This window comes from Mytilus edulis, chromosome 11 (assembly GCF_963676685.1).
Source record: "Mytilus edulis chromosome 11, xbMytEdul2.2, whole genome shotgun sequence".
In the NCBI taxonomy this organism is placed as follows: Eukaryota; Metazoa; Mollusca; class Bivalvia; order Mytilida; family Mytilidae; genus Mytilus; species Mytilus edulis.
In genome coordinates, this window is record NC_092354.1 from 30397898 (window position 1) to 30423591 (window position 25694).

Consider the following 25694-nt stretch of genomic DNA (forward strand, 5'->3'; position numbering starts at 1 on the left):
AAATGAAGAAACACTTAATTTAGGGACTATTTATAACCTAAGAATTCCTGAACATAACAAGTGAAAGATGATCTTCCATTCTAGAAATTCAATTAATTTCAGTTTCTTTCAAATTCATTGTTACTTGATCATTTTCTCAGACGAAAAATAGTGGCAAACAAGCAAATCTTTTGAGTGTTGCTTAAAAGAAAATCCTCTTTTCAACTGGTGATTTTTTTTTTTTTTTTAGTTAAAATCAATTAAAGTAATTAAAATGGAGCTGTATTTCAAATAGGTAAATGAAATCCAAAGAGCTAGAATCAAATTAGCCTTGCCTTAACATTTGATATCCATTATCTCAGGCGAGACAAAACGGTCATGTAACAGAATGCATAGCACAGACTTTGGGTTGAAGGCTGAGAAAGATAAAAGGTACTGTAACGAATTTTTAACTGTCAAGCGGCAAAAAGTATTTCTGAAAAAAAATATTCCATCATTGCAAGACAAAGAGTGGACTGTATACATGTGTGTTTCACTATAAAACCCCTTATGTATTTACCATAAACCAACACAATTTTCAAACTTTTGATGACTGAATTATTAGAAATATTATTTGAAGTGTTTCACCAACCTGAATGAAAATAACATATGCTAATGCAATATCATATCAAGCATTATTGACCTATGATAAGTAGTCCCCAGAGTTTTTGACACTAAACTTGTTCCTTTTTGACAAAAATGTTATTATTAAACTGAGAGGAATAAGTTGGATAAAATATTTTAAAGATTTGAAATTGAAGTTATTTAGTCTGAGGATGTTTGCGTTTCATAGCTTCCCGCTGATTGATTTTGATGAGTTGTTGAATGTGTTCCTTAAAGGTCAGACTGGCTTACGTTGAATGTGTTCCTTTAAAGTCAGACTGGCTTACGTGAAGTGTCAATCAGTACGAGAGAGAGGATAAGAGATAAAACGTTATTAGATATATTCCATCACTGTCCATATCTGTCTTAAAACAACATTGATTTACATGGGGTGTACGATGCCTTGTTGACATCTATAGGTACAAAAGGTATACCGCTTCCTTTAGACAAATTCGTCAAAACAGAGAGTAGTGAACTCACAGACGACAGAATATTTGTTCTTATCGAAAAATGTCCCAAACTTACTAGTCCCCTTATATATCGTGTTATTGGCCCTTCTAATACTTCGTAGATAGTCTCGCGAGCTTATCCTTTTTTCTTTAATGTGAGTCTGTGTGTTGATGCCCGGCTTTTCGTATTCTAAAATTACTTGACCAGCATTAGCAGGAAACTTACCGTTGATTTGCAAATTGTATGTTTTGACCATTAGAGTCCAGTTAATACCAGATCCTGATGGTATGGATGTCATTTCTTTAAGAAAATCAGTTCTGTCGAAGGAGTAGTTTTCAAAATTTCCATGGTGCTGTTTCGATTTCTTCTTACCTGCTGACTCTTGACGAATTAACTTATGTCCTCTCTTCTGCTCTTACTTTTGATTCAAAACATCTAGTCATTCTGTCCCGATGGTATTGGTTGAATGATTTTCCAGATGAAAGAAAGTTGGTGACATCATTTCGCTCATCCTTCATTACTTCCTCAAATTTCTTTTCACTAACGGTAACGGCTTTCTTAATTTCCTGGCGATGTTCTGCTGCGGTAATTGCTGTATGAGATAGTGAGTCAGCTAATTAACAGTTGAATTTGATATTGCCTTTCTCTTCTATTATTGGTTGGACGATGTTTATGAAAGACTTCACAATTTTGACTCCTTTCTCTTGGGTATTTGATGTTGGAGACACAGTACGAATAAAATGATCTGTAGCTCTCTGGCATGTTTCCAAAATTTGACGGGAGTCTTTGTCTAGAGATTTATGTAAAGAAGACATATCAATGTGGATTGTTCTACATGGATTGCATTTTTCAAGCGTATGTTTTTTGTTTTTCCCTTTTTTTTTAAGATTGTACCAATTTTGTAGTCCAAAATAATCCAGAAATAAATTGCTTTCTTCCGATTTTCCAATATTTCTTTTCAGTCAGGTAAGATTGCAGTCGACTTATCCTTTTTTTGAAGTAAGTGTATTCCACATGCATTTTTGGATATCCGTCCATAGACATCATATAGTTCTGGTGCCTTTCCATTAAACTGAAGTTAGATGTATAAGATTTCTTAATGGAATTAAAGTTGTCATCAGAGTTGTCATTAGTGTTGTAATTCAGAGAATTGTCAGTAAGAATAGGGCGATTGTTCTCAGAATGTTATTTCTTCCACCATTGCAATGAAGATATGTCCGTTGTGGCCCTTGTCAAAATAACGTTTGCATAATTGCAGATATCCATACACCTGAACATGACTTTAAAAAAAAAATTCTAAAACAACCCAAGAAAGTTTAAGTAGGCACACGATTTTAGGGTGAGTCAAGTGCAGGAAACCAACATATTTTTATGTCTGGCCTTAATTACCATATCACCAATATAGTAAGTGTTCCCTTTATAGACTGGATTACACCACAGAGTTAATATTGTCTTAACAACTCCAAGCAAGACTGCATGCAACCAGTCAATAACAAATGTTCTAGGTAAATCCATATATTGCAGTACAATCAGAGCAGTGGCACCCTTAATTCAATGTATCTGGTTTTAGAAAATAAAAAAAATATTCACTGCATTTTCATTTTCATGGTGACAGCCAAGATATGCCAATTAAACAGTGTCAAAACAAACATATAAGCGTTCTGTTTCAAAAAAATTGTTATTGTTTATATCTTTTCCAACTATATGTACACATCAGAAAATCATCTTGATCAAATGACCGATTGAAGGTAACATCAATTCGCAGTAATGTTAAGGCAGTTCTCCATAAGTTTTCAACGATTCTATCGCAATCTAATTGTGACGTCATGTAGTCGTTTCTATTGGTTGTCAGCACATTTATTCTTACACTCAACGTCATTTCAAAGCTTGAAAAGGCATCAAAACAAGCAAGTGCGTGTCAGTTGTGTATGAGTTTTTCATACGATTTGATGATGTTCCTGACGGAAAACATGACTCGAGTATCCAACTGTAAGTACAATATGACTTATGTTATGTTTGTTTTCATACGATGTGTTAACTTCGCGAAACGTTAGGTGTTGTTATCTTTTTCTATACAAAAAAGGGGGAGGTGTTATCGAATTCCAACTTGACCATGTTTATTTTGTAATCTGACCGCGTGATCACTATGAAGTGTTCGTTTTTTAAGTCGAAAACAAATCTGGATTCGGGCATATAACATTATTTGTTATTTGTAGTGTTCTTTATTTACTTACAATAAATTGCCATTTGATTTCAGAAAAAAATCAATTAAATATTTACATAAATTTACTGATTGATTGTGTAATCAAGACTGACAAGTATCATTAGACAAACCTGAATTTGTATTTATTTCATTGGTACTTTATTTCATGGAAAATAGTATAGAAATAAAAATGTGGGAGTATTTTTCAAATTAAAAGTCAATAATCAATTTTAAATATTGATGTATAAAAAAACCAACATAACTCTGAATATATTGAGAGTTCAAATATATTGTATGACAAACTTAATTGTTTATAAATCTTTGTCAAAATAACTATAACTTTCATTCAGGAGAAAGTGGAGGATACATAATTGCACTTTTCATAAATGTGTCATTTATTTCTCTATAATTATCCAGTATCAGGCTATATAGTTGTAAGTGTGTGCACATTATATAAATGTAGCTTGCTAGCAAGTACAAAGTATTCATAGTTTTAGGAAAAATGCCTTTTTTATATCCTCTATCATATCATAGCATGAATAAGAAAATATATATATTAAAAAGGTGTCAAAAAAGATAGCCTTGTAATATAAAAGGTATAGATCTTTAATCATTTATTTGATTGATCAAGATTGTTTGGATAATTTATCTGATTTAATTTTGGCATATCAAGTTTTTCAATTATTCATGTGTTCTCTGTTTTCTTTAATACAGGATGTGACCAGACTGTGCTGTACTTTGAAATTAATTTGTCATCAATTGGAATTGAATAAACAGGTAAATTTCAGTATTAAAAATGAAGATGAGGAGTGATTGCCAATCATGATTAAATAATGATAAGTTTCATTTATACTACAAAATGTATTCTGTTTTATAAATTTATCAGTAGTTTAACCTAAACTCTAGTTTTCTTGTCATTTCAAACTAAATTTGAAATCCATGATTTCATTTAATGAACTGTTTGCATTAATGATTATAATTTAAATATGGTACTAGATTTGAATTTATAGAAATTCCAATTGAACAAAATGCACCTCTTTAATTATATAACTTCAAGCTAATGCTCATTGCTGTCATTATATCTACATGTCAGATTACAATAACACTTTTTAAAATATGATCAGCTAATTTTTTAAGAAACTTCAAAACAATCAAGACTTTTAATAATTTAGAGCTGCACATTATTAGATTTTACAAGCAGTTTCATTACATATGTATACATGGTATAATAACATGTATTTTCTTGGGTCCTGATTTCACAAGTCTTATTGACAGGGTGAATTCCTGATAGTGTGTTTTGAACAAGCATTTATGATGAAGGTGGTCACAATCTTTTGAGAAGTTATAATGATCATAGTATATTTATATATCAGTTAAAATATTCCATTGTATTTGAAACATCTACAATGTACATGACTTGTGTGAAATTTTGTGTTTAATTATTAAAGATGGTTGACTTGTTTACAATGAGTTAAATGCATAATCATCAATGATTTGTTAATTTTCATTATTATTATATTTCAGATCAAATGAATATATCCAAACTGTGATAAAGTGACCTATATATTTACACTAGAAATAAAACATAGCTTTTATGATGTCAACTGGATAAACCCTAAAAAGGAAGGATTGATTCCAAAATATTCATCACAAATCATGTGTTATTTTTACTTCAAAATTGCTATGAGAATAAACAGTGATAAATCAATGTGAATAGAAAAGGAAAATTCAATGTGATTCATGTACTACAAGGATTCAGTGATTAAAATAAATGTGTAGGAAATCATTCATTATTAAGGAGGTAGGAAGTACACATTATTCCTTCTAGGATATTACACTGTTGTATTGGAAATGTTTATCAACAGTTTGACAGGTGACATTCTTTGTCTATGACATTAGTAAAACTACAAATGTATTTTATTCAAAATTTGAATGTAATTTTCTTTACTTTTAGCAATAAAAATGAAAGTGTTCTTATGTTAGACAATATTTCCAATTCTTTATACAAATAGACAAATTCTGAGTAGAACAACTATTACTCCTGTAATGCTGATTTTGAACTTATACCTATATATCAAAATGGTTCTCATTTGAGCATGATATTAAATTACATATATGACTATGCAAAAACCTCTCCAGCTGAATATTATAACAGGGGTATAAAGCAAGGGGAAAAACTAATATTATCAATATAGGGCCCAACTTGTGAAAAATATAAAAGATAAGTATAAGCATTATGGATATTTGCAATTAAAAATATTTAGTGGCCAAGTCAGAAGCCTTATAAACAAGCCTTGGCTACTAGTGCCATGCTTGTTAATGTATTTGCTCATTAATGTACCTAAAGCAGACCATTTAAATATATAGCTAATTAAAAATCAATGAGTCATTCTTTTATGGTCTAGGGACAACATGACATTATTAGAATAACAATGCAACAAGTACACCAGAATAAATTCAACATTTCTCTGAGCAAGAATTTATGATTCATGTATCAGAGTCTGAAAGGGATAATTATGACCAATTATATACTCACTGCCAAAAAATAAAAAGGGAATATAGTGCTGATTAGTGTCTGTCTGTTGTAGTGATTATCAGGCAAAACAGTAAATAACAGAAAAGGTTAACTAGACATTAAAAAATACATTGTGTATGAAATGAAGGCCCCAACAAGCATTCCTAGACTCTAATTTATCTTTATAGAATGCACTGCATTAATGAGTGTTGTACAATGACCTATCATTATAATTGCTTATATCCACACTATTTGAATATCTTATTTGGATAAAGTATTTCACGTTAACTGCGGTCCTACTATACGTACATGCGTAGAAACGCTTCCGGACGGCAACCATTTTTCATTTATGTTTACATTGGTTACGTTCGTTATGGTTTTCAATTGTGTCGTGTTTCAGTGTTCAAACCGGCAAAGTACGTCAGATAAAGAGAATCGTTGTAGTTTTTTCCGTTTCCCAAAGGACTTAAGGAAGAGGAAAGCATGGGTAATAGCTGTAAACAGGGCAGACTGGGCTCCAAATGAGTACAGTAGAATTTGTTCTGCACATTTTGTGGACGGATGGCACAGTGACGACCCAAGTGATATAAATTACAGACCAACACTATTTTCATACAAAGAAAAAGACCTCTCTGTGTCTGAGCTAGATCGAAATGTCAGACTTGCCAGTAGAAATTTGTTGCAGGTGATTAAATGTTGTTTTTAAATACCTCCTTATTGTCAGTGTTAAAGTCATAATTTTCCAAAACATGTTTACTGTACTTTCTTATTGCTAGAGATCTACTTCCAAAGTACTTAATAATTATTCCTATAACCTGTTCATTCTTATTTTTATTCATCCCTCAATCATTTGTCAATGTTGTTTGTCATGTTTGTACATTTTTTTATCACTGTTTACTTTCTTTCTTTCTTGTGTATGAGCTTCCTATCTAAGGAACACCCCTTATTGGGTAATCAGGAGTGGGTAAATCAAAGATTAATTTTACATTTTTATAAGTTAATTAAAATATGGGTTACTTGTGGACATAAAATAATTTATTAATATTATTACAGTTGAATAATATTAACTGAAGGTAATTTCACTAAGTACATGTATTGTAAAGCTGATTACTATATATATATACATGTAATACATTTGTACCTCAATTTTTATGAATAATAACTTAAAAGAAAAACTGTCGTGGTAGCCATAAGCCACCTGAAGAGTTCCTCTGGCAAGGACGAAACAGTTTCATTAACATTGATTAAAGGATATTTATAAATTTAAATTTATCCTAAAAAATCTTGCACTGTAATAGTATCCTACTCCATATACATATGTAGAAACAATTTAGTGATTTTTTTTAATTAAACACACACACACACCCACATCATTTTAAACAAAAAGACAAATATCATGAATATAGAAAATTAGTCAAAAAGTTTTCTTTTCTGATTTTGAGTATTTTCACACGAAAGTTTCTAAAAACTTATTATAAAATAATTGACCCAGTTTTCAGTTAGTTTAGCTTTTTCACTTTGCCAAAAATCAATGCTTGGAACAGTCTATTTCAAATAACTGCTTCCCATAATACATTATCTTTTATATTCTATATCCTTTGAGCATATTTTAACAAGGCCAATTGTGTGTAGAAATGTTATAAGACCTAATTGGCTATTCTTCAAGACCATATTTCATAAATCTTTTGGTAAATTTTGTTTTTGAGACAAATGACCAATACTAGAAAGATGACATGTACACATACTTTTTTCTCATGATAAATCTAGACTGTTAAAGAACAGAAGTTAAAGGTCCAGGAAACAGAGACAGCATGCCTTACCAGCTCAGTAATGATGCATTCATCTTATGCTACAGCTGGACCAGATGTGGAAATGGAGGAGTTACAGGAACCTCCAGTGTATAATCAGCTTGATAAGAGTTTGTCAGATACAAGCATGTTACTTACATCTAATGTTGGTAAGCAATTGCACAAGCCTCATTGAAATTAAACAAAGTGCCATTTTTAAAAGATCAAAAAAGACAGATCTCTATGCTGCTACCCACTTTAAAGTCCAATTGAATTCTCCCTCTCCATGCTCACCCAAATTTAAAACATTTCTTTACTAAGATCCTTGGTATAATAATTAAAACACAACTCTAGATATAGGTTTGGTTGCTCTCAGTAACTTTTCTCTTTTCTACTTAGCAATGTTTAATACCATTATAAACCAACATATTATAACATAAATATTTATAAAGTACAAACACTATTGTCCAATTTTTAAGGAACCAGTTTTATTTGTTTAAAAAATTAACTATGCGTCAAATTCAAGTTTATTCAAATACACCCCAAAAAATACCAAGCCCTTTTTGTTCTATATTTCCTCTTAAAAAAAATCTCTATAAAACCTTATAATGAGTGGTGACTTAAATTGAAAAAAAAATTACCTTTCCATCTTTCAGTATATATTCTTATAAATTGAAAACTATCTTTATTATTTTTTAAAGTTGCTGAAATGCCAATTTTGAAATTCAGGGTCTCAGTGTGATACAGATCCATTATTAAAGGAAAACATGTTGCTGAGGAAAGAAAATGAAGAATTGACAGCTGCACTGCAACACCATAAATGGACTATTAAAAAAATAGCAGACAATGACCAGAAGACCAGGTTTTACACAGGACTACCTAAATTTGTAGTGTTTATGTGGCTCTTCAAGTAAGATCTTAATTATTTTTTTTTTCACAATAATCTAAACCCAAAATTGCACTCACTCAAATGTGTCCTTGTTTTACTTATAACTAAAAATTTGTTGAAACTATGTATTATTAACTTTTAATTAATACAAGTATCGCATGAAGTTTACATTGAGTAAATGTTTTCTTACCATGAAAAATTGCAATTGGGTTAACGAAAAAAAGACGAAACACACTGAAATAAGAGAACTAATACATGTACTAAAATACAGTAACATCACTTTAATCCTATTCTCCCACACTACATGCACTAAGTATCAATCAGTTCACATAAATCCAATAAATTGTATATAGTTAATGAACAGTTGGAGTTAAATCATACATGTTACGATGTACCAGTATAAAGTTACCACAAGATGAATGAACACAAACTGAGGTGCTATTTTTTTTATATAAACATAAATCAACATATATGGCAAAATATATAATTAAGTTCAGTTTTAATCTTTCCAAAAAAAAAATCAATGTTTATAAGTCAACGTTGTCACTCATGTTAAATCTTTTTACTGAATTTGTAGTATTACTCATACATGGAAAAATTGTAAGATACTATCTTTCGAACTCAATTTTCCTTAAATGCAGTAAGATATTGTCAATTACTATTTCAGTTATCTGAAACCGAAGGCAGAGATAATGCAGTACTGGACTGGTTCAGAGACCTACCAGAAGCAAGACAGGCAAAGAGCATCAACCAACTGCATTGATTTAATTGATCAGTTTTTTGCAGTCTTAATGAGACTTAGATTAGGCCTTTTTGTTAGAGATATAGCCGAAAGGTTTAAAATTTCAGAATCCACATTTTCAAAATATTTTTCCTCATGGCTTTTATTATTGTATGAAGAGCTAAAAGTCATTAATCCATTTCCAAGCAGAGAAATAGTTGACCGTACCATGCCAGATGCTTTTAAGACCAGATATCCCAAAACAAGGGTCATTATAGACTGTACAGAAATTTTTTTACAACGTTCTGCTAGTCTTGTTAACCAAAGCCTTACATATTCTAATTACAAAAATCATAATACTGTTAAATTTTTAATTGGAATCACTCCATCTGGTGTTATATCTTTTGTTTCAGAAGGTTGGGGTGGTAGAGTTTCTGACAGGCAGATAACTCTTGAATCTGGTATACTGGATTTGTTGGATGAGAATGACTCTGTAATGGCCGATAAAGGCTTTACTATTAAAGATTTATTAGAAAAAAAGAATTGTACACTAAATATGCCACCCTTTAAAGGTATATCTGCTCAGTTTACAACTGAACAGGTTTTTGAAACACAAGAAATTGCAAAGTTAAGAATTCATGTGGAAAGAAGTATTGGAAGAGTGAAAAATTTTCATATTTTTGATGGTGTTATGCCTTTATCTATTGCACCACAATCTACACAAATTTTTAAAGTGTGTTGTTGGTTAACAAATTTTGATGAACCCCTAGTCAAGTAATAGGCTGTAAGTCTTATAGTCTTTGAAAAATAAAATGGTACACAAAGTTTACTGAATATAAGAATTTAAAGGTCTACATTTGCATTTTCAAAAAGTCTTCAGCAAATAAAAAGAATCAATGATGATGGTCAGTTATTTCCTGATTGCATTACTGATTCTGTTTTTCAATAATTATTACACTTGTTTACTCTTCTCAGTCTGTTTGCCAATTCTGTAATAAGATATTCATTTCCTTGAGTTACTTCCCTTTGGACATAATATTTTATTGACCACGAGATAGCAGAAATATTTATCTTCATGTTATGATTGAGATCTTATAAAGTTTTAAAAATATTGTCATTCCATTTAATCTTTTATTAACCTAAAAAGTGTGATGTTAATACTTGTTTCTTTTTTTCAAACTGATGACAAATTGGCAAATGGACTATTGAAGATATGTTTAAAATAGCATTGTGTCTGTCAAAGTTGTAGATGGGCTTCTGAATTAACTCATAATATTTTCATGCTATGCTCAATAATATTGTAAAATATATAAAATGATTCTTGTTCAATGGTCTTTTTATTAATTTACAGTGCAATTTCCAGACATTCTTTTGTCACTTTAAAATAATTTTAAGGAGTACAAACTTGAGGGTAAACGCAAACATCAAATCATTGGTTTCATGATGGATAAGTTTTTGAATGAAAGAAATTATACATATTCATTAATTTTGTTATTACTAGAACGAAAACTTAAAATTAAAAAAAAAATAATGGTCATATAGCTCATTAAAATTTGCTAATTTAGGCTGTATATACAAATCATATATTATCTCCCTTTGATATAATCTCAAATATACTAAATTGCCACATACAAGTTTTATTTTAAAGGATTTCTGCATTTTAAAAATTAGAAAAAATAGTTACACAAACACAACAATCATTTATATGGTGATGTTATGCAGTTAAATAATACCCTCAAATTGCCTCAACTATTATACTTATTCTTAAAATTGTAATAATGTGTTTACTGATAAAAGCATGGAAAAATGTTATCCATATAGAATTTTACAAGTTTCTGTAGCATGTTTTGTACAAATTCAGCATTAAAGTACACCCTGTCAATGCAAATGTTGTTTTCTTTTGCTGCTGTCCACAGAACAAAGTCACACCAAGGAAGTTCTTTAATTGCCATTTCACCTTGGACTTGTGCATAGTATTTGTGAAATGGGTTCAATGTTGGGCCATCAGGTGTAGAAATCAAACAAAAACTAGGGTCATTCATCCCAAGAATAGTGTTAATTTCCAATGTGTTGACCCTCACTCCCTTCAGAGAAAATGGACATTTAATCTCTAGGAGACCAACACTATCTCCTTCAATCACTATGCCATCACTAGTTGCTCCTAGAAACGAGTAGATGTTGTTTAAAGTTAAGCCTGCTGTTTCGACTTTGAAATCATCATATTCCATGCATTGCTTTAGTTCTATATACTTGGCCCTTGCCCTGTCCTCATTGTCTACTCCCCACTGAATAGCCTGAGGAAGTGATGAATACCTGCAAAACAGAAATGTACATGAAGATTTTTATCACTACAACTTTGCAAAGATAATCATGGACTTTCATATATGCATTGACCAATTAAAACGATAATAATTTCTGTATTGACTGGTCAACAAGCCTTTGTCCAAATTAGTAATCCAAATGAATTGACTGATAGTATTGATTTTCTGTCAATTATGTGGTTATTGGGATATTTATACATGAATAACTATTACAGAAATAAGAATGTTTGAATGTCACACTAAATTAAAATCAAAATCCTGTATTTTTTTGCATCCGATTTATCAACTAGTCTAAATGGTCATATAGTTTACCAAGACATCCTGTTGAAAATTCAAATGTTCTGTACTTATAAGTAGTTTGTACTATTCAAATTACATTTATCACTTTAAGTACTAGTACTTTTGTTAAGATCAAATTAAAAAGAAATCTGTTGTTAATTATTTTCTGATAGAGAGTTGTCTCCTTGGTAATCGTACATCTTTTATGTAGAAATTTATGCCATTTAAATTTGAATACCTATCAAGGGAGGATCCCTCAGTTATTTGTCTTATAAGAGAATTTGGACTTCTTCCTGCTGCCATTACATCACCGAATATGGAACTCGTTATTCTTCCTTTATGGAGATCTCTCCACACTGTACTCCCTCTCTGCAACCTTGTATTGCTCTCTATATAGTCAACCAGCTCTCTTTCTATTGATGGTGGTGGTACTGTTTTAAAGTATTATATAAGGTATAAGCTAGGGTGTTTGCTCAAACATTTAAATTAATCATCAAATAAAAGATTTTTTTCACATCAACTTCTTTCAATGTGTCTCAAATCTATTGCATTGTTTGGACACCCCCTCCCTTTCTGGGTCCACCAATGATTAATATTTACATGTATTTGTGAGTATATAATATTGTATTTATAAAACAAATTGGCATGAATTCCTTTCAATCAAATAATTTTCCTCACTAATTTGAGTTTATCTTGGATAAATCTATTTAGAATCATGCTAAAAGCCATTTAAATATGTTTCACAAAATAAATTAAAATGTGTTAATATAATTACAGTTGTTTTCTGTATATAGCATTTCTTTCATCTTTCTTTCCATTGGGTCAACCCAAGTATCAACCTCCACTTCTTGGTGTACATCAGGAGTAGATTCAGAAATATTCCATTAATGAGACATGCCTTTTTAAATAAAATTTCAAAAATTAATTATTTGTTTAATAAAGACAAAACAAACTTTGCAAAACTTTGAACACCTAATATTTGTGTTGTAATAATAAGTTACATCCCTTATGAAATTATACACTTCAATGTAGTTCAATGTTTTTTTCATACTTTACCTATAAGATAAATAGATGATTATTTAAAAAAAAATAATATCTTGGTGTCATTGAAAATTATTTGATTGCAAAGAAAATTTAAATGTTGTGGTTTCCACATGAGATGTATATTTCCATTAATATAAATAATCTCCCCTTTTCTTCGATACATAAACCCATAATCTACAAAGTAAACTGATTCATAACACTTGATTTTTATTTAAGAGAAAATGTGCTAAATTTAAAAAAGAAAGAAAACTTACTTATGGGAAAATTGAGCAATTCAGTGAGAATTTGGGGTTCATTTTCTTGTACATGAATAAAATAAACTCATCATAGATACCAGGACTAAATATGTATATAGTGTTTTAAAAATATAACAGAAGAAGCAATATTGTGGTATGATTTGTGACCTCTATAAAAATGAGTTAAAGCATTGACAATAATTGTATTTCAATATTTTTACATCCAATCACTTTTTTATGATGTTGTTTGTTTCAAAACTGTTTTTATAATATAATGATTGTTACTATACCTGTATTAGGAAACACATTCTTGAGTTCCATTAAATGTTGTAATGTTAAGTCCAGATTTACTTTACGGTCAGCTGTATGGCGTGGGTCAAAAGACTGGAATGTGGTATAACCAGTCTCAGATGTACCTGCATTTCTTTCCTCAGATGAAGAAGCCAACTTTGAAGCCATGTAACATAAGGGTCTTGGTTGAACATCTTTCCTCGGAACATTCCATGTACAGGATTTAGAGGTACAGCTCTTTGCTTCTGTTATTACGACTTTATCTCGGCTCAATGCAAACAAGACACTGCCAATATGGCTACATGACTGTGCTTACCTAAATATAAAAAAAATAATATAAAAAGACTGTATTGTTGAAATAAACATTTTTGTTACAAATTACATAACAAATAAATAGAGCATTGGTTTTTACTATACTATTATTCATAAGTTTATAATTTTTTTTTTATATATTTAGGGGGTTAAATCATGATGTCTTAATTATTTTGTTCACGAATCAAAAAATCAGAAGTCCCTTTCTGTCCTTACTGTGTACGTTTGGTGTCAGAATAGCTGTCTATACCGAATACGTCATTGGGACGCTGGTCACATTATTTTTTTTGGTAAATTACTCCACTGAACGAATTGTTGTTTATTTCGTGAAATAGCCATATTGATTTGATAAATAAGTGGTTAATATTCCGGTGTATGAATCTTTTACTGTTGGTGTAACTCAGGAAAAAATCAAATCGGAAAGTCCCTAATCACATGGCAAAATCAAATGACAAAACACATCAAAAACGAATGGACAATGAAGTGAGAAGAAATTGGGTTTTGGAATCGAATGGGAACCATTATGTCTGTCCTGGTGTCGCGGCTTCGTTCCTCGTAATACTCTTGTTCATCCTCGTCATCTACAGCTTCATTTTCTTCTTCAAAATCTTCATCGTAATGATCTTGGTCTACGGTCACACCATCTACGAAACTGTCAGTGGGCTGAGCCTGAGTAGCGCTATCCGTGCAAAAATCATTCTTGTTATTTTTACAGTTTACTTGGGTGGAAAAATTCTGTACACGCAGATGCCGATCAGATTCATAATGCCGGTGATTAATTGCACTTTGCCTGGTTTTGTACCCACAACACTCACATTTAAAACTATCAGATACCTCAAATTTTGACGTCCGATTGCTAGACATGTCAGTGGCTTCATTGACAACCATCAACGTTGATGAAACGCTTTACTGTAATCAACGAAATCGCATCTCTTTGAAACGTATATGTAACCCTGTTTAAACATGACGTCATAATACAGACGACATTTCTGACAAATTATCTCCCCTTTTCTTCAATACATAAACCCATAATGTACAAAGTAAACTGATTCATAACACTTGATTTTTATTTAAGGTTTATGTACCCTTCTGTAGCCATTTTTGTACGAATTTTTCAAACCTCAATTGTATCAAAACTAAAGATCCAATAAATAATAGAGATAGGCCATTTAATTTAGTACATGTTCCAAGGGAATTGATGCAAAGCATTATTTTTTTACTGTGTCATTGCATTTGATAGAAAAAGAGGACTTTCTGGCATATAAATCACGATTTTTATAGAAAATCCACAGCCTTTAATACAGAGATTTTTGTTATAAAATTTGAAACATAAATTACTCACTTGATTTTCTATGATGTGCTAGTGTTTATTTTTTACAAAAAGTTCTAAGTAACCTGTAAATTCCAAAACACCTCGTGCTGAGTCACTAAAGTCGAGCGCACCCTAAAAGGTGTACTTGATTTTTGCCATAGTTATACTTGTCTTAACCAATAACTACATTTATCAATGCTAGCACTGCATGCAATAATCCTATATCTACCAGTCATCAAATTGCCAAATATGAGAGTACAAGGATAAAGGCTGTGGATTTTCTAAAAAAATCTTGATTTATTTGCCACAAAGTCCTCTTTTTCTATTAAATGCAATGGAACAGTAAAAAATAAAGCTTTGCATCAAGTTTCCCCTTGGAATATGTACAAAATGGCCTATCTCGATTATTCATTGTATCTGTAGTTTTGATACAATTGAAGTTTGAAAAGTTCGTACAAAAAATGGCTACAGAAGGGTACATAAACCTTAAGAGAAAATGTGCTAAATTTTAAAAAAAGAAAGATCGTCCCGGCATAGTCCTTGTCCACGACCTTTGTCTTAACGGCATCATCTAGGGCCTTAGTTTTGTAAGGAACCATTACTTCTTCACCCACTTAAACTGTTGTATCTTCTAAGTTTTTAATTCTCTTGATTATATCGAAATCGTCATCAGGTTTGGCAAAATAGACATATACAAACATTTTGTGGCCGCGATTGGTGTCTGGGAATGAAAGATATCTGACGAAAGTTAATAATCTCTGAGAAGAATCTGCATACCCCTTATACTCTACCATCTATACTACATTTTAAAAGTCACCTGGGGCCAACACGAATTGATTTTTGTACCATATGATAAAGTAACAACCACTTGAGGTAGTAGATAAAATTTGTAATGAAAAATAAATGGTTTTTTTTTCTGATAATCTTATACCCGCCAGCCTCCTTTATACTTGAAGTTCTGGCGACACGTAATAATTGTCCATGTACACATGGTAACCACTGTTGTAGTTGTATTGCATTTATTCTCACCAAGAACAAGGTCAGCTAGTTCATCAATTTGAGAACAACCGGTAAACACACCAAACCTCATACAATAACCACTACTAGCCTTGCACATTTGATACCAAATTTGGTCGGCTTTTCTAGATTGTAAACTCTCAAGTTGCCTTTACAGCCGCCACACGTAGCCTCATTAAAACTACTTTTCGGGGCAATAAACTTTAGAAAACTTTCCATTAATAATGTTACAAGGGGACGAATTTTTAACAAAGGGTCAAACCCTACGCGTCCCCTTTGCACCTGTCCCTCGTTATAGGTGCAAGTTACTGTGGATAGCAAGGAATCAATCTCTACTCAAATACATGACTTCTGAGGGTTTTTTTCTAGAACTCCCATGGCAATAATTAATGATAAAAACACCTTGCTTTCATCCTGAGTGACAACTTGCCATTTTTTCGTGGAAAACCAACAATCAATCAATTAAAATTAAATGTTTGCACATCAACCATGGTTTAAGTTTAAATGTACAGAAAGATCATTGCTTTTTTTTTCTTCAAATAACAACACTTTTAGAAAAAAAATCTTAAAATTCCTGTCATATATATGTGATATGTTGTTGAATGCATTTGAATTGTTCACTTTCACTGTCTTTCATTTCTTAGACCTCCCAAGGGTGACTGGGGGTATAGAAATATGGTCACTTGGTCTTCTCCCGACCGACAGTTAAACGCTTGCCGAAGTGGGGTGTCCGTTTGGCTGTGCGGGATGTATCAAGTTCGCAGTCACGTCCGGTCAGAAGGGGGACGTTAAATCCGATGCCTCGTGTAAAGAGAGTGTCACGCTCTTTGCACGTTAAGAACCCTTGCAACAACTCTTTGAGGGGTCTGTAGGTGGCCTGTTGCAATAAACCCTTTTTTCCGGTGGCAGTCCAAATTTCCCTGACCATCATCACAGATGGCCTCTATTGTAACAACCTACCTATTGTATTTATTGTGAACTTGTTCTCGTCCTGAATATGCATGAAATACTTGTCACTGGACGTAAAGCAAACAACAATCAATCATTTCTTGGACCCCTTTTTCGTCATTCATGGAAACTGTTATCTTTTTCCACGCCTCTCCATTTTCCGCATTCGATTTGTTGATGTTAAATGCATCGAACACAGCACCTGAAAAAAAGTGATTGTGTTTACTTTTATTCTTACACTTTTGACTGATATTTTTGAATGCTTTAATATAGCTGTACTTATAATGATAACCTATAATGGTTTCTTTTTTCAAAATGAAACCTGGACAAATAGTTGTCACGTTGGTACTCCTACCACATCTTATTACATATATATATTACCTAGTGGGAAAAGACAAAATAATGGATTCACTGGCATTTATTTCATAATAAAATAGGCATTGATTTAAGCAATCAAATTCAAGCACTTAATTATAAAAATACACTTTTTTTATGATAATTAAATATCGAATTGAAATTGGAGCCTACGGATGGCATCTTTGTTAGCCAATGGTTACGATCCACTTCCTTACCTGTAATTTCCAAATTGAAGAGTTCAAGTGCTACCGTTGGTCAAGAATAATATATTCTGAACGGGCGCGACTTTATTCTAACATTAGATGGCACAACATTGTTACCACAAATGTTGGCTTAATCTGCCAAGGGTGGAAGTGGATCGTAACCCTTGGCTAGCGAAGATGTATGGATGGTAGCATGTTATAATTATGAAATATAATAAAGTAGAAAGAATCACTTCTGATTGCTCTTCTCGTGTTTGAATATATGGCCTCCTTCTTAAACTGTTTATTGCCATAAACAGTGCAGTTTTGGATTTCCAAATCTGTCAACAAGGGCTGAATAAGTCCTATAGCTAGTTTTTGGGGTACGATTGATTTCAACTAATCCGTAGACTTTTACCGTTGACTCATGCTACATTCCCTCACGTCATTCGTTTTATTCTAAACATTCAGCAACATCTCAGATTCTTATGATTGTCTTGATTTAAAAGGTAAAAACAAGCAAAAGGATTGAACATAAACAACTTTCCTGTAATGTTCTTCTCATAATCTTCATGTGTGATATTTCCATCACTTGTATGCGTGTTTTTAACAACACGGAAAATCAGAATTAAACAGTATTTATATTTAGTGGTTTTATAAATTTAGAATCACGTCAGAGGGAATTCCCCAGTTTTGATAAATGCGAGAGTTTTTCTGAATTCCGATAATTCTATTTCTGTCATAAGAACTGAAGTGGAGTATTTCTATATTTTACCGTTATGAAACTGATATTTGATACTGTACAAACATAAAGAAATGAAGAACCATTCATCATATCATTTAATAAAAAGTAAAATCACAAAAATACTGAACTCAGAGGAAAATCAATTCGGAAAGTCCATAATCACATGGCAAAACGTTCTTGTTCCAAATCGCAAGTCGCGGTTTTTTAATGTATTAATGCGCATGCGTATAGTTTTCCTGATTTCAAGGGGTAACAAATTGAGTGGTTGCTTTGATTCCCCGCTTCATTGATTAATTTGAAACTCATGGGATTCTTTCTATGTCTGTCTGCTGTTGAGGGTTATTGTTGTTGCATAATTTTAAATCATATGCATAATTTATATTAAAATAAATGAATTCCACATCGTAAAAGTTACCTATAACACCCTTTCAGCCGAAATGGAGTCTTCCATATTATCGTTTCGAGTTGTCTCCTTTCCGGAAGTATTTTCCGTCAAAAACGAAATACAATACGACTCGTCAAGAAAAATTAACTCGTTAGATGCCGATAAACGTCGTATTATATTAAGAACGATCTCAGTTTAAACAGAGGAGTGTGTACGGAAAGGAGTCATGCCCTCTGACCCAAAGGAACTTCAATATTTAAAGAGTTAGAAATGGGGTTCCACCTAGAATTATGGTGATAAGATACGGAAGCAAGTTAACTCGTACCACGGTAACTCGTACCAAAAAAGTTAACTTGTACCACTGGGAAGTCATACCATTCAAAACTCGAACAACTGTAAACTCGAACCATTAAAAATATTTTAAAAAATATGATGTTTTATGGGTTTTTGTTTGTAAACTTTATAAAAATTAAGTTGAATTACTTGAATTTTATACTGGATTTTAATGAAAACTTAGACAAAAATAAAAGAAAGTTTTTAAGCAGTATTGTTTAAACTGATCTTTCAAACTAGAACTCAATCCAGAAGAAACATAAAACATTGCGTTAACTGTACATTAAATTGAATATATATATATCCAATTTAAGTTAATTAAAGCTGTAATCCATGATCACAAATTGTATGCTATGTTAACAATTGATGTGCTTTTTTGGCGGGAAAATTCCGGACCCCATAACAGGAATCTGTTACATTTCATTGTTATTTATTGAAATTTATTTATTTTGGAAATCATTTTCACTAACTGCTAAGATTTATTCATGAAAAATTAATATTTTCTTCGGGTGAAACTGTTAATGCTTTAATAATCTATATCTGCCACAGTATTTTCTATCCAATAGACCAGGAACATTAGCTACAAATTGGTCATTGTACTTTCAAATTATATACATTTTACAGACTTAAGAGGTATTAAGTGAAAGTAACGTATATCATGTATATTCACCATTTAACACTATTCTAATGCATTTAAATAAGTTGATACGAGTAAGCAGTGGTACGAGTTTGCATTGGTACAAGTTTTTTTTAGTTGTACGAGTTTACAATGGTACGAGATAACTATAATTCGATAAAACACAATAAGTACATGGCTCCTACACTTGTAACCGGGATTGTTTTTTTTTAAAGTTGAGTTGGTTGTAAGGTACATAAAAAAGGGGGGACAAAATTAGACCAATCATGGACATCGAATGCTAGTAATGCTAGACAAATTGTACAGTCTACTCACACTTTTTGTAAAGTTAACTGGTCATCAATAAATAATTAACTCATAGTCAAAGTATAAAATTTAAAGTTTTGACTGTAAATTACAATGTTTTAAATGAAAAAGACTGTCTGAGTGGACGGAAGAGAAATCTTAATTCTTATAAGAAATGACAACAATAGTTAATAATAATAAGAATAGGAATTTTATTCACCTCCTTAGGGGGGTCAGTAGTTAACCCTATAATGAATTCATTGCACACTGTTCCTTCCCTGCTGTGTTTTGTGGAAAAATAAACAATGAAAGAAAACAACATTAATAGATGACTCTACCATTAACAGTTATGATTTTACTTTGTTTGGCATTAAAACCAATATTAGAGTACATTATATAAATGAAAGTCCTGTGCACATTATCAAAAGTAAACTGACATCATATTATTACAAATTCACAGCATTTGATTATCTTACTTAGATCCAACAAGTAAAATGTTTCGCTCGGTAGATTATGAGAAGCATGTGCACAAAATTTGACGAGACTGTTTAGAGGTTTAGCACTATCAAACAAGGTAGTTAATCCACCTTTTCTGGTGACCGTTTATTCAGCTTTATATTTGACAAGTTTTAGTTTGAAACTGATGTTTCAATTATATATAGATTGACAGTTGTGTTTCATATAAAATATAGCATCGGCGTTGGTGTGCGACTATCCACTTTACAAGTCTTTGGTATTTATTATAGCCTTATCAGAACGTTAATAGATCTACTTAAATATTTGGTACAAGTATTGGTTTTCGTCTACAAAGATAGGTGGTTTATATCTGGAGAATTGTATATGGTTCGTGGCATAGTTGATTAGCTTGTTTTGTTATATTTAATTTTACGGAAGATTTATCAACTTGGTACTGTTTATAAAGTACACAATTTTTTTAACTAATGCAAAATTTAACCCAAGACGAAAACCGGTTTATTGATTTGTAATCTTGAAATTTATACCATTTAGAGTGAAACTTAAAATCGCAACTGACATCAGAGTACAATTCAAAAGGTATCGATTCAAAAGTCAAGACACATCAAACGAATACACAAAAGTTGTAATATTTCTGACCTAGTACGGTTTTAGTTAAAAAATGTTGGATTGAAACTTGATTAACAGCCTTTATCTCTCACTTGTATGTATAGATTTTAACAAACTACTTTATAATTCCAAAACGTTGCCCGAAGCCTATAAATCGATCAATCATTAGTAAAAAGGATATGTCTAACGAAAAGAAACGTACAGCAAACACCATTATTACGTCTGACTGCATTCACGGAATAAAGGAGTATTTTCAAATACAACTAAAGATTTATCTTCTTGATTTTTTCTTTTACAATCGTCAGGACATCTTTTTCAACTATTGGGGAAAATTCAGGATGAATCCAGCCATAATCAAAGGGATACAATGTTTACATCTGGTTTTGGGGACAATGACTACACTTCTCGGGAAACATTTTTTTAATTTTTTTTAGACCAAAAAATTGACACTTCACACCTTGCGTAAATGAGCAACGGCTTAAAATTATTAACATGTAATTTCCGTTTTTTAATTGTTCATATCTAAATTCGGACACTGATGACATGTATTTTATTTTATATTTACCTCGGTAAATATGTAAAGGGAGTGAGGATTCATATTTAATGGTGAAAATATTATCGCTAAATAAAAGTTTTAACATAATAAAATAGATGCGGTATTATTTATTAAAATTGAACGTCAACTTCGGAAGAACAAACATGTGATTATACGGTCTGTGGAATAGCCGTCGAAAACAATCTGATAATAATATACATAACCAGAAGTCCAGACTTCTGACACAACATAATAATAATATCGACAAATATTTTGGCACAATAAAAACTATTAAATGCCAAAAGTACGTTTTTTTATGTACATTGGTTATTTGTTACCCAAAAATGGCATGATAAAGAGTATGCTTGTGACAGGATATACATTATGTGTTAGTTGTTTATACTAGTCTGTATTTTCGTTCCTATTTGAAGGAATCGATCCTCAATTTAGTGTCCTTTTAACTGATTTGGTTTTCATTTAAAAAACGTGGACGTCGCCATCTTAACCGGAAGTATGTTAAATATAGGTTTTGCTCATTGTTGTAGACTTTTCAGTGACCTATGTAGAAAAGTGCATGTCGTATCATTTCAACTAAAATCATTTATTTTATTGATTTTTGAGTGAGCAGTTAATCTCAAAGAGGTTGAGGTATTGTTGGAGTTGTAGGTGTGGTGAGTAGTGTGACTGGTAACAGCGTAGAATGTGCTGTTTTCTGTTATTGCTCTACGCTGTCATGATGCGTTTTCAAGCTAAACAAAGCTTTCACTTGTATGACATTCACATAGATATTCCATTATATTAACAACGATGTGTACAGTCATAACAGGTGTAAATGTCAACACCTAATTTGTTCTGCTGTGCCAGTAGCGCATAAAATATACATTTACCTTTCAGAAAATCAGGTTTTTTGTACTTCCCTTTCGAAAGAATAATCTTCAAACCAAGGAATTTCATTACAGATGAAATGAAAGTGCGAGTCTGAAAAAATTTGTTGTTTTTGTCTAGAGAGAAAAAAGTGCATCCTACTTATTTCTAATTGACAGGTTATCTTTTTAATTATGTGTTTTGTTTCAACAATATCTATAACATATGGCAGGGACGTCTGATCTTTTCCCGGTGTTGTGGATTGACAAGAATATAAATGATTTCGAACTTTTTATTTCCCTGAAATATACTTTCACATTTACAACAACATTCATTCCACTGCCGAAAAAAAAGTTTTGAATCTTTCTAATGTTTATATTTCTGTCTGCTGAAAATTTTATAACGTCTTCAATCCTGTAAATTATGGAACTTATGGTATGTGACTAGTACATGGCATGGCGGTAACTGTTTATGAACAAACGTTATACATTTCTCTATTTAATGAACTGATTGACACAAATGTCTTCAATGTAAGCGTTTTCTTGGATGATAAATTTCTGTTTATATTGTATTTTAACATCATTATGACAAAAAACATCCTTTTTTCTCAACCTCTGAGTTTCTATACTAACGTTAGTCCCTGTCCCACTGAAAAAAAATCGTGAATAGTCATGCATTGCTAGTTTAATTACCTTTGATTTTTCTGCAAGATTTTGATTCTTATCAAGTGTGCACTGTTACCTCGTTTCTTTTGGCTGTTCTTTACATGTGAAATCCAAAGATCGGATCACATTCAATGTGGATGTTCTGTTAACCAAAACATCATTTTGTGAATTGTCTCTTTTTCAAGGTACTTGTGAAATGTGCTGCAATTTCACTGGAGACTTTTGAGTGCTGGCTGATCGGAAATGAGAATTTTTTCCAACGTCGAAGCAGAAAATGTTGATTTTTTTTCTATTTGAGTTAATAGTACCATCAAAGTATTTGTTGCTTTGTTGAGAAGTCTAAATGGGTGACACTTCTACAAGACAACCGCTGATTTAATGTTTTCTTTGGTCAGTAAATGGCGGGAAATTAGAAGTGAAAGCTCAATGTATCGGAACCCATCGCAGTTTTTCTAAGGTTTGCAACCAATAATCCGAATATATATTTATAATAATCTGAGGGAGCAAACATTTAATATTTTGTTTTATAAATATTGTAAAAAGGGTTAAATGTTTGTAGAATTTTGTAACTTTTTTTTTTAAAGAATGACCAAGAATCAGCCTGCTTTAAATGATTGCTTTTCTTGTTCGCGGGCGGGGCATCGAACACAATTTAAAAACTAGGTACCCTTGTGATGATTGTGGACAATTTTGGTTAAAATTTTAATTAGTTATTTCAGAGGAAAAGATTTTTGTAAAATTACAAAAATTTACAAACATTTACAAAAATTACTATAAAGGGCAATAACTACTTTTAAAAGGTATCAACTGAACATTTTTGTCATGCTGACTTATTTGTAGATCTTACTTTGCTGCTAAGACAATAACCAAGAACAACAAAATTTCCTTAAAATTACCTATTCGAGGGCAGCAACCAAACAACGGGTTGTCTGATTCATCTGGAAATTTTCAGGGCAGATAATTTGCTAAAAAGATACACAAATTGTTACGGTATTTGAAATGGCTTTCATTAATTGAACACATCAGAAAGTAAACACTGGTATGTTGATGGCTTTGAAAATTCTGAAACTGAAAAAGAAAAAAGTGGTCTAGAAGTTTGTCTGTTTGTGTCAACATCAACATTATATTTATGATAAATTAATTGTTTTGAATTCCAGGTACAACTGATAAAATTGTACAAGATGAAAAAGTTTGTACAATTATAATTTCAATGCTTAAATAGCCCTAAACAGTTATGGGACAAAAATGTACACAATATTCACGCTTGATACAGGTTTGAAAGATTACGGTGAACCATTGTCAGGTGTCTCATTTGATTGTTGGTTGCTTAACGTCCAGTGGCAAATATTTCATGCATATTCAGGACGAGAACAAGTTAACAATAAATACAATAGGTAGGTTTTTATAAAAGAGGATGATGGTCGGGGAAAATTGGATTGCAACTGGAAAATGTGGGTATATTGGATAAACACCGCAATTTTGCCTTGCAACAGGCCACCTACGGACCCCTCAAAGAGTTAATGATGACATTGTTGAGGATGAAATTCATTTCCTTCTTCAATGTCCATCACTTAAAACTGAAAGGTCCATTTAAGATTTATCCTCTCAATTTATTAATTTTAAAACTTTTAACGACGAATCTAAATTTAGCTATCTAAATATTAGTGTTGAAATATCGGAACACACTTTCTACGGAAAGTCGAGTGCACCGCGACACGTGGATGAATATGGCTAACCTATTTATAAATTAACATTGCAAAATTACTAAATAAATCTAGATTCAGAAGAACACATTGCGGTGAACGATTGAAAAGTTTTACCAAATAAAATTCTACTTTTTTATCTTAAATTTAGCCAGTCTACTTAGAAGGGGAACAATATTTAATCAAACTTTAATCACTGACAAAATCTCGGCTATGTATATAGGGAGAGGAGAGAGAAGTAGACCTTACTCAAGTCACTGGCCAAGAGACAAACTTAACTTCGAAACGGCCGCTGTTATACCACCGTTGACCAATCAAATTCATTATACAAATTTATTTTCCATAACCCATAATTAGCCAATGAAAATCGCGGTATCAGACATCATTCGGAATCAGTGCCAAAATGGATGACATAATAACATTTGAAGATTTCCAAAATGAAATATCGGAACTATCTACTTAAAAACACAATTTACACCCAAAAATATGTAAGACAAAGTTAAACTAGATGGTAAGTGACAACGTCTCTCCCTCTTATGTGAACACGAACTATAAAATTTAAACTATATACCGAAAACCGGCAAAAGTTATTTCTACAGGCAATTTTATCAAAACAATTAATTTGCATAATCCAATTCCGCTACACTCATCCCCACTTAGATCAAATTATCTGTTATAAAATTAAAGATAATTTTATCAACTTAAAAGAAATTTCCCAATACCGGTACATCGAAAATGTACGCCACTTTGTCTCGGGGGACAGTAATGGCACCTACCAAATTTGAAAATTCAACTTTCTGTTCAGCAGCATATCTTTCACGTTGGCGACGTGCCGCTTCTCGTGCCTCCACATTAACACAGGATTTTGCCTGTCGTGGCAAAACATCACCTGGATCCCGGTAACGCATGTTTTGCAGCTGCTCTGGTTGCACTTTACAAAGTGTGGCATTTGTGTCTTCGACAGTCAGGTGATA

At 31.9% G+C, this 25694-nt stretch overlaps 2 protein-coding genes and 1 long non-coding RNA gene across 3 annotated transcripts; 2 read left to right on the top strand and 1 right to left on the bottom strand.

The window, feature by feature from the left end:
• The first annotated feature begins 2835 nt into the window (after positions 1-2835).
• Positions 2836-5189, top strand: LOC139494803 (uncharacterized). Its single transcript, XR_011657159.1, has 3 exons — positions 2836-3060; positions 3989-4051; positions 4799-5189. It is a non-coding gene; the product is annotated as an uncharacterized lncRNA (long non-coding RNA).
• A 935-nt stretch (positions 5190-6124) lies between these two features.
• Positions 6125-10871, top strand: LOC139495466 (uncharacterized). Its single transcript, XM_071283745.1, has 4 exons — positions 6125-6474; positions 7557-7746; positions 8306-8486; positions 9133-10871. The coding sequence occupies exons 1-4, from the start codon at positions 6139-6141 to the stop codon at positions 9962-9964; spliced, it is 1539 nt and encodes a 512-aa protein (XP_071139846.1). The 5' UTR covers positions 6125-6138; the 3' UTR covers positions 9965-10871.
• An 85-nt stretch (positions 10872-10956) lies between these two features.
• LOC139495467 (uncharacterized) lies at positions 10957-12686 on the bottom strand. Its single transcript, XM_071283746.1, has 3 exons — positions 12562-12686; positions 12025-12217; positions 10957-11499 (listed from the first exon to the last, which is right to left on the bottom strand). Exons 1-3 carry the CDS (start codon positions 12602-12604, stop codon positions 10971-10973), a joined length of 765 nt encoding a protein of 254 aa, XP_071139847.1. The 5' UTR covers positions 12605-12686; the 3' UTR covers positions 10957-10970.
• Between the last annotated feature and the right edge of the window lie 13008 nt (positions 12687-25694).